At 39.6% G+C, this 10,506-nt stretch overlaps 1 protein-coding gene across 1 annotated transcript in view; it reads left to right on the top strand.

The window, feature by feature from the left end:
• Positions 1 to 10,506, top strand: part of TENM3 (teneurin transmembrane protein 3) — a 988,875-nt gene that overhangs the window by 965,450 nt on the left and 12,919 nt on the right. Inside the window, exons 27-28 of the mRNA XM_018576225.1 lie at positions 1,235 to 1,531; positions 3,609 to 5,217. Of these exons, the coding sequence (XP_018431727.1) occupies positions 1,235 to 1,531; positions 3,609 to 5,217 (1,906 nt within the window). The remainder of the gene's footprint in view (positions 1 to 1,234; positions 1,532 to 3,608; positions 5,218 to 10,506) is intronic.

Raw genomic sequence — 10,506 nt, 5'->3', positions numbered from 1 at the left:
AAACTGTGTATATATATATATATATATATATAATTTCTAATTTGCTTGCATGTAGCACAAGGAATATAAAAATCAAGGTTATCATTCTTATTAATATAGTTATTGGCAATGCCTACATTACCAAACATCAACCCAGGTCATCAGTAATCATGATTTTTCTGTTACTGGCTATTGTTAGTATTATTATTACATTACAAATAAATATAATTTGTTATTTTGAATTGTTATTATTTAAAGAAAGGAGAAATTAAGGGTTAGAGTGACATAGAGGGAATTCATCTACTTTTAGAGATTCCAGATTAAATAATGGACTGTCGGTCCATTTACTTTTAGTTAACCTAGATTTGTTAGGGCTGCTGCAGTGTGACACTTGTTTGTTTGCAAGCCTCATACATAAAATAGCTGAACTCTGAAAATATTATGCCAAACAATCCACCCAAGCAGAAAAAAATAAAATATAAACAGCTTTTATGGCAATTTAGATACTGTAAAACAAAAAACTGTTGCACTGTTTTTTGACAAGTGAATGATTGCAATTATAATATGCTTTATGACTCTTTTGACCTTGAAAAATGAATATAGCCATTAAAACTCTTCTCCTGCAGAAAAAAATGACAAATAAACCTACGCCTTATATGTTTAGAGTGCTTTTCAAAGAAAAACAAATTGCTTATGCATTTAATTGTAAATCACAATATTTGAGTAATATCACAGCATCAATAAAATGTGACAAGTTATTTTTCATTCTACACTGTTCTAGGGTATAAGATAGTTTGTCTCTGTCTGCTGTCATTGCTGACAATAAAGTTTGATGCACACAGCTGCAGCAGCTTCTAGTTATTTGGGTGCTTTTGCCTAGCTAGGTTGGTGATGAGCATTCTGACTGCCAGTGAACAAGCTCCCTTCAATACCTATGTACAAGAGACACGTCCTTATGAAACTTTTCAATTAATACACGTTAGTCTTTTTTAACAGATGACTACAATCCAAAGACCTCAATTTAAAAGAGGTTGAATAAATGCCAGGCTGTCTCTGTGTTTAATGAAACCTTTTAAAACAGCAGTTAGTCTAATGCTTTACACTTATACCAAGTAGTTGCTAAATTAATTTACTGGCAAAAAAAATCAATCATCTTTAATGGTGTCTAAACAAAAAGCTGGTAGTTTGTGAAGTAATAAAGGCCTGGTTCCTCAGCATTTTGATTTATTGAACCTTCTTGTTTGCTTTATAAAAGGTAAATGGCAGAAACCTTCTCTCAGTTGACTATGATCGAACCATGAAGACAGAAAAGATCTATGATGACCATCGAAAATTCACCTTGAAGATAACCTATGATAGCGCTGGCCATCCCACGCTGTGGCTCCCCGGAACCAACTTCATGGCTGTCAATGTCACCTACTCATCAACTGGACAGATTGCAAGCATTCAGCGTGGGGCAACCAGTGAAAGAGTAGAATATGATGGACAGGGTAGGATTGTATCAAGGTCATTTGCAGATGGAAAGATGTGGAGCTACACATACCTGGAAAAGGTGGGTTCTGGATAACTAAAAAGTCATAGCAGTCAATTTTGCAACAGATTTCCTAAAATTTACATTTGGGCTTCATTCAGACTTCTGGGTTAAAAAAAATGCTAATGAACCATGATTATTAAAGTGACATTTTGGTGCACTGGTGAGGTTTTCCAAGGGCAATCACTGCACTCTTTAAAACACACTCAGACAGCCTCATGCAAGACTTTAGGGATATGCTCAACTGTAGCATTGCCTATAATGATGCACAAAATAATGCAGTAAAACACAAAAGTGCTCAGATGTAAACAAGCCCGAACTGTGCATTGCTGCCCTGACTGGTTGCTCTGTGTTACTGCACCATGTACAACACAGACATTATTGTCACATAATTTTTTTTATTATATATAACGCCTTTGTTTCCAGACTATGCACATAAGCGGCCATTTTCCTGGTTAATCAATACTGCTTTGGTTAATCTTGTTTCTTCTCCTACTCAGAGTGCTAGTTAGAGACTTTTAATTACAGCTTTTTAAATTATTAAACACACCATCAGCAATGACTTAGAAATCATCAAGAGTGGTGGAATTGCTGCTTCCTTCCTTATATGTTAAGACTAGAATAAACAAAGCGGGGGTGACCGTGTCCGTCTGCTGTTGTTTTTTTTCCCCCCAGTTAAATAAAATAAAAACGTGCGTAATGTATGTGTGAGTATGAATATCCATATTATTAAACTTTTACTTCATGCATACTTTATGCTGTGATTGTAGAACACCCAAAGCAATTTTACATTGTTCTTGTTTTATATATCAAAATTATACAGCCTTGTTCTTGAAGGGCTTCCTTTATGTAGCACAGCAACAAAAAATATGCCAGACTAAGTAGAAAAAATGAAATTAAGTATCCCCATTTGCCATGCTAATAGTATTTGACTTTAAATAGACTTTTGCAAAGCCATTTAGGGAATATCACTATTGAAGTGGCAACAGAGTAAACAGCAAACCGTATCTTTTTTTTAAATGCAGAAAATAACATAAAGTATTGCAAAATATAAAAGATTGCTTTAGCTGTACAGGGTGCTTTGTGTAACCAGCTTTCCTAGTCTATATCTACAACCATTAACATACGCAATATCCATCTTTGTGGTTCCAAAACCCTGCAATCTGTCACAACTTAACATAATTCCCCATGCTGGGCAAATGGCACAGAATTATAATAACTTTGCATGCCAAACACACCCGTTGGTGGAAAAAAATTAACTGACCTGCTCCAAATGGCACACAAATGCAGCAACACATGTCAGTAGGTATCTCTGTGAGGACACCGAAAGTCACAAAACTGTATTTGAAAGTGAAAGATGACTGTATGAACAGAGGGAATATAGTTATGACCCTGCCTCTTGTCAGCGTGAAAGGCAGTTTAGGATTTAAAAAACAGCTGCAACCTGCTTCTGGTCAAGAGACATCATTATGGAAAATGGCCTGAGCTCTATGGCAGGAGGAGGGAGAGAGAGGACACAGTCAGTGAAATTATTTTAAATGGTACTAATTGTCAATGTGTAAGGCAGCATCTTCAGTAAATTATAACTTTGTGGGTGAGAGATCCTCTTTCTAGCACAGGCTCACTGGAAAGACTTATTGAAGGCATGGCTAGTAAGTCAAACCCCTATTATGAAAATATATGCAAACATAGTTAGGTCTAATTAACCAGTCACAGCACCCTCTGCATCCTGTTGAAATACTGGCACCATCGGCAGAATCACTTCTGTCTCAGTTATTACATATGACTTGCCCATAACCATTGACAATCTGCTTCTTGGCTGTTTGTGCTTGACAGAAGAATGGCACAATCAAAACAAGCAACACATTATAAATCTCTTGCTACTAATTGCAGGAAATGATACAATAAAACATCCACTAAATTAAGCAGAGAATTGCAAACAACATGTAGGGTCAAGGATGATTCAATTAAAAGGGAGAATTATTTTCTCGAGTGAAAAGCCTAATGGTATTTTGTACAAAATCAGCACTTATTTATTCTGTATGTTTATTTTATTCATCATGGATATTTTATTTGGTTTTCCTTTTTTTTTCTGCAGACTATGGTGTTGCTGCTTCACAGTCAACGGCAGTATATTTTTGAATACGATTTATTGGACCGGTTATCTGCCATCACAATGCCTAGTGTTGCCAGACATACGATGCAAACAATTCGTTCCATTGGTTATTACAGAAACATATATAATCCCCCGGAAAGTAACGCTTCTGTTATAATGGATTACAATGAGGAAGGCCAGCTTTTACAAACTGCTTTCCTTGGGACAGGTCGCCGTGTTCTCTATAAATATAAAAGGCAAACAAAAGTCTCAGAAGTTCTTTATGACAGCACACGAGTTAGTTTTACATATGATGAGACTGCAGGAGTACTGAAAACAGTTAACCTACAAGGCGATGGATTTATTTGCACTCTTCGTTACCGGCAGATTGGCCCCTTGATTGATCGACAAATATTTCGCTTTACTGAAGATGGCATGGTCAATGCAAGATTTGACTACAGCTATGATAACAACTTCAGAATCACGAGCATGCAGGGTGTGATCAACGAAACTCCATTGCCGATTGAATTATATCAATTTGATGACATATCAGGAAAAATGGACCAGTTTGGAAAATTTGGTGTTCTCCATTACGAGGTCATCAAGGTCATTTCCACAGCTGTAATGACATATACCAAGCACTTTGATGCCCACGGTCGAGTTAGGGAAGTTCGGTATGATGTCTTGAGGTCAGAAATGTATAGACTCACTGTACAGTATGACAGCATGGGGAGAGTTACTAAACGAGAAATTAAAATTGGACCTTTTGCTAATACAACCAAATATGCATATGAATATGATGGTGATGGACAACTTCAAACTGTTCTCTTGAATGAAAAGATTATGTGGAGATACAATTATGATCTTAATGGTAATCTTCATTTGTTGAACCTAGGTAACAGTATAAGATTGATTCCTCTTCGTTATGATCTGAGAGACAGGATAACAAGACTAGGAGATGTCCAGTATAGGATGGATGAAGATGGCTTCCTGCGTCAGAGAGGGACTGAGATCTTTGAATATAGCTCTAAGGGGCTTCTCACCAGAGTTTACAGCAAAGGCAGCGGATGGACTGTAATATACCGATATGATGGCCTTGGTCGTAGAATATCCAGTAAAACAAGTCTTGGAAAACACCTTCAATTTTTTTATGCTGATCTCAATTACCCATCAAGAATAACCCATGTATATAACCATTCCAGCTCTGAGATAACTTGTCTTTATTATGACCTTCAAGGACACCTGTTTGCCATGGAGATTAGCAGTGGAGCAGAGTTTTGCATTGCGTCAGACAACAATGGCACACCTCTTGCTGTTTTCAGTAGCAATGGTCTCATGCTCAAACATGTCCAGTATACTGCCTTTGGAGAAATTTATTTTGACTCTAATCCTGACTTCCAGTTGGTGATAGGATTTCACGGAGGCCTGTATGATCCACTCACAAAACTTGTCCACTTTGGACGAAGGGACTATGATATTTTGGCTGGACGCTGGACTACGCCTGATATTGAGATATGGAAGAAGATTGGCAAGGACCCAGCACCTTTCAACTTATATATGTTTAAAAACAACAACCCTGTCAGTAAACTTTATGATATCAAGGATTACACAGGTAATAGTAAATCTATAATTATAGTAAACTTGTCACAAACCTAGACACTTCAAACTGTGCATGTGATATCAGAGGGTGGCTTCAGGAAAAAAACTATGTCAAAACAATCAGCATATCCAGAGATGGTCCCACCCTCCTGCCCTCCAATCCTTCTCCTTGGTCTTTTAATAGGTCATGTATTTTCTTTAAACATGAAAAATTCTTAACTGAGGGCAGAGTCAAACTCTACCTTTACAGGAAAAGTCAAGATTTGTATTCAGGTTCAGATGCCTATATCTCTGGATCTGTTGATCATTCTGATATGCAGCTTTTCAGCGAAGGAAATCTTTAATTATGTATGTATTCATCATATACTTGAATTGCCCAGCTTTATTATAGGCTTACCTAAAGAAGATTAACATTGCTCATATATTGCATTGGTATAAAGTTATAATCACTTTATTTCATAAAATAAGCATGAAATAGTGTAAAGATTAGTGCTGATATTTTGTAAAGGATGAAAATGAAACCTAAGGAAGAAAGAATTATACTTTATATTTAATTAATATCCAGCCAAATATAACCTAAAGTCTGAAAAAATAACATCCATTAATCACCTGCACTTAATGGAAATGAAACCAAGATAGCCAGTGCTATGTACCAATGAATCTGGCACGGGGTAGCTTGGTAATAGTCGAGGAGAGCAGAAGGCTGAACTCATGACCCTTCATTGTCCAGTAAAACCCTGCACTCATAAAAATTGCTAGTAAGAGGAACAAAAGCCCTCCAAGCAGTGTGTTGGCTATTAGCAGATGTTATGCAAATAAAGAATGCCTTGATAGGTGGATATTAGTGTGGAGGAGTGGGCGTTCCTAGTCAGGTTGCATTTACATGCAGGCTGCCCAAGGTAACACCCACATATGATGCTGAGCCTCCATCAGTGGCGTCACAAGGGGGGTGCGGGACCGCACCCGGATGACACCATTGGAGGGGTGACACCAAAATGACTCAGTCATTTTGGTGTCACCCCCCTCTGAAAAGTCGGGCGCTCGGTCATGGACCGAACGCCCGACAGTATCAGGAGAGAGGAGGGGACCCGGCGGCATACCTTATCCCGCCGGGTGAATGTCCACTCCTCTCTTTGCCGGCGCCCATCACTAAGATGATTGCCGGCAGGTATCAGAATACTGCCGCGCGTGCGCGATGACGTTACGCGCATGCGCAGTGATGTCTCGGCGGGGTGACACTCGGTTACCGCTCCGGGTGTCACCCAGCCTCGGGACGCCCCTGGCCTCCATGACTAAAATAACTGAAATACAGTGAATTAAAGGATGGGCCAGAGACAGTAGGGCTGAGGAGAAAATGGCTAGATGATGCTGGACACTCTTCGGGCAGGAAGTGAGGCAGACTCTCTCTGACTTGCCAAAGCTTCTAATGCACACTGTGAGAAGTTTGCAGTGTGAAATTAAATAAGAGAATAAGCAATTTCAGTACAACTGTGCAAGACTGAAGCTAAGGCTGGAGTTCAGCTTTAAATAAAACATATTGTTGAAGTGTATTTAAAGCCAAAATGCTCTTTTTTTTTGTGCTGAGTAGTATTGAATAGTTAAAACCCCTGTCAGGTGTTCAGTTTTTTGCTGTTTGCATCCCATTGGGGAAATTTCCCATTTATTTTCTGTCCTATAGACACAACAGAAAGTCAGAGTAAACCTCTCTCGAACAAGTGACCCATTGGGAAGATTTCCTCTTACTTCCTGTTGTGCTGATATCTGTAAAATGTTTGATGTCCCATAAATTTTGGTCCTAGTGACAGTAGTAGTACTGTGTATATATATATCTATATATAGCTATATATAGCTATATCTACATATAGCTATATATAGCTATATATAGATATATATATGATGTATTTTTCTGCCAAGGAAGCAGAGGAAGTAATTCCTCCACTTCATCACTCCGCAGCGGCGTGACAGACAACAATAAATGTTTGACATAAGGTCTTAGTCTACCTTGCCCTATCCAATGCTGAAGATAACCAGAAAATTAAAAGCGAAACATTTTGTCTAAATGTAGTCTTTCACATACATACATACATTTTTACATTTGTGATAACTGTATTTGCCATCACTCAGAAAAAAACATTGACAAGCAAAAGGGGCACTCACTTAAAGGAGAACTATGGGGCAACCTTTTTTGGGCAGAGTTCTCTTCAGGGCCGTAGGAGGACATACATTATGTCCTCCAGTGACCCAAATCTCAGCATATAGCAGGGTTTTGCTTGCTATATGCTAAAAGCGCAGATCCGCTCCACAGCTGGGATGGATTCGGACGCTACTTTTGAAAACCACCCCCCTGGCTGATTGACAGCTGGCTCTGCCTCTCTAGAGGCTGTGCCCGCCCCCTGGAGAGGGGAGGGGGAATCACTGTGTGGAGTGCTGACTGCCAGTCACCGCTTTCTGCAGGGAGAGGATCAGGAAGTCAGTGATGGGCGGTATGTGTTCGCTGACTTCCCAATCAATAGAGCCAACCTGTGACAGCTTCTTTGTCACAGGTCAGCTTGAATTATGGGGATGAGTGTTTCTAACTCACCCCATAATTCTCCTTAATAATTCTCCCCATTTAAGATATTTGATACATAATTGTATACCAAACCAATGGTTTTTGTTGGATACAGTAGTGCAGATAGATTGTTCTTTTTATATGAAAACTAGAAGAGAGGACACATGAGGTACTGTGCGTGCTATCCAATCAGGTCTTTGCTTTTACTTTTTGCTATTGTCCTGATTCCAGACACGCAGTAGGAAATTTAGAGATCGGAATATGATTGTTTACAGTGGCCTGTCAACACAGGGTCACTTCTAAACTAACCCAAGTTCCAGGCAGCCCACCTCTGCCACTGTGTTGAATACCTGCTCCCCCACCACATGCTGTATTTCCTCCTGCCGGCTTGGTTGTCATTACAGGGCACACAAGTTGGCTGGAGGAACTTCAACATGTGGTGGGGGGATCAGGTATTGACTTGGAAGAACAGCAGCTGGGAAGCAGCAAATTGGCAGAGTTTGAAAACAAAGGCCGCCGGAAGTGTAGGTATAGGTGCTCATTTTTTACAGGGTGTAGTTAGTTTACCTGGTGATAGGTTAATTTAAACATCAGGCTTCTGCAGCAGTGTAGCTTTAACATGTTTAAGGATTATATAAAACCGGGTAAACGAATTCTTGGAGGGAGTGCAAGCCTTCTATTCGCCGTATACTGTCATTTTATAGTAAGTGGCTCCTTTACACCAAGACTTTTGCCTTGCTGGATGTCATTTCTTCTAATGAGATATATAAATCCAGGGGAATTAAATAATTGATTTTACGGTATGGCATAATTCACTGGTAATAGACCTGCAGCTGCTTCAGTATTTCTTGAGGTATTCTGAAAACATCACTTGGGTACAGTCGGCCAATGACTTGCATGGTCTTCTTGTGCACTATGCTGTAGGAGGTGCCCCCAATGAAATAAGGCCCCCATCTTAGTAAATGACAGCAGAAACTTTAATTAGCACCTGTATATTTTCCCCAGACTAATAACGCAGCCTTCTCTTCCAGATTAATGGCTCATAGTTTGATGGCACAAATCTAACCCTGCAGACAGCTTGCCCCAGGCAACTATTTAAATGATGTATGAGGTTTCTAGTCTGGATTTCTGGGGAATGGCTGAAATGTGTCTGTAGATAATTGCCTGAAATGTTAAATATAAATTTAATTTTGTGTTCTCTATGATTGCCCTGCTGTATGAATACTGAGATTTGTCCCAAATGCTTCCAAGTCAGTTCCCCCTAGTGGAATTAAAGGAAACACTTTGAGGGAAATGTATGAGCTGCCGTTGCTGATGTAAATTCTAGTGGGCTGGTTCTCTGGCTTCAGTATCAGCCATTGGCCTGGAACAAGTATACAGCCAGTGGAGTTAGAAAGAAGTCCCAAATTCTGATCTTGAAACTTTTTCCAGGCCAGAGACTCAATGTATTGAAATCAGTTGCCATGACAGCCAGGAAACTAGCATTTTCAGGAACAGATCTGCCATATCAGCCCTTCAATTTTTGTTATTTTGCTCCCTTTCTGCCTCTATAGGGCCCTTTCACACCAAAATTGGACCGATCACATAAGTCAACAGAGACCTGTTGACAGGCAATTTTAACCTCTGTTGACTGCCATTGCATTCCATTCTTTTTTGTTGTGTTTTTGGTTTTTTTTGGTCATTTTTTATTTTATTTAACATGTCCTGAGTGTACAAACTTCTATGTATTTTTTTGTTTTTTAACTGGCGTTCTGTTCCATTGCATTGATATTCGTTGTTGATGCATTGCATTACGTTGCGTTGAAAGTAGTGTACAGCATTTCTTTCAGTGTACTGCAACTCAGCAGTGTGAACTGGTCCCACTCACACCCATACATTTGTTGGGTTACCTTCTGTTGGCATCCGTTGAAAATGGAGTCGCTGTTAATGGGGCCTAAAAACTTCTCCCCTTGCATGTGACAAGTCTAGCTCTCTTTGCTTGAGAGAATATAAGGTGATATGTGTCCAACTCGCCTTCAAACCTAACAATAAACCAATGAAAAGCAATGGAAAAAATGTATGAATCTTGCCATACCATCCATTCACCTATTTTTGGATTTCATTGCTTTTAGCTTCCTACACTTTTTTAAGGAGAGTAAATAGTTGCTACTGGCAAAACTGCTTCACAACACTTTTTAATAAAGCAAAAATAATAAATTATTGTGTAGATTTTTTTTCTTTTTTTTTTTTACTTAGCTTTTTTAAATTACAACCCTTGGAAATGTAATAGGTATCCAACACTTCCAGAAATTTTGGATCTTATTAACTGATGGCCCCACCTCCATTGCTATGTCACTGTTCTCTGCAAAGCCTCTATGCAAGCTGCTGCTGCTGTCGGTATCAGCGCAAAATTTTGCATAGAGACAAGGCTACTATGCAGGCTCACTTGAAGCCCACCTATCCAGGCTCACTAGAAGCCCACCTATCCAGGTTCACTTGAAGCCCACCTACAGAACACCCTGGAGAGACTTAGCAGTCATTTGTGTTTAGTGGTGGCCACTGCTTCCTGCGAAGCTTTGTGCTGATACTGAGGGCTATTAAAAGAGAACTATGGGGTTAAGTCTTTTCCCCACAGTTCTCCTTAGGGTAACGGGAGGACACAAACTGGTTCCCTCCCGTCACCCTAGGTATACTGAGACGCCGCAGCTGAAGCGGATCCCGACAATTGTGCCAGGATCCGCCCAGCTGCGTGACTGCCTATCTAGAGGCAGA

This window comes from Nanorana parkeri, unplaced genomic scaffold, assembly GCF_000935625.1.
Source record: "Nanorana parkeri isolate BGI_ZX_2015 unplaced genomic scaffold, ASM93562v1 scaffold60, whole genome shotgun sequence".
Taxonomy (NCBI): Eukaryota; Metazoa; Chordata; class Amphibia; order Anura; family Dicroglossidae; genus Nanorana; species Nanorana parkeri.
The sequence above is the reverse complement of the archived record's forward strand: the minus strand, read 5'-3'. Positions and strand labels throughout refer to the sequence as shown.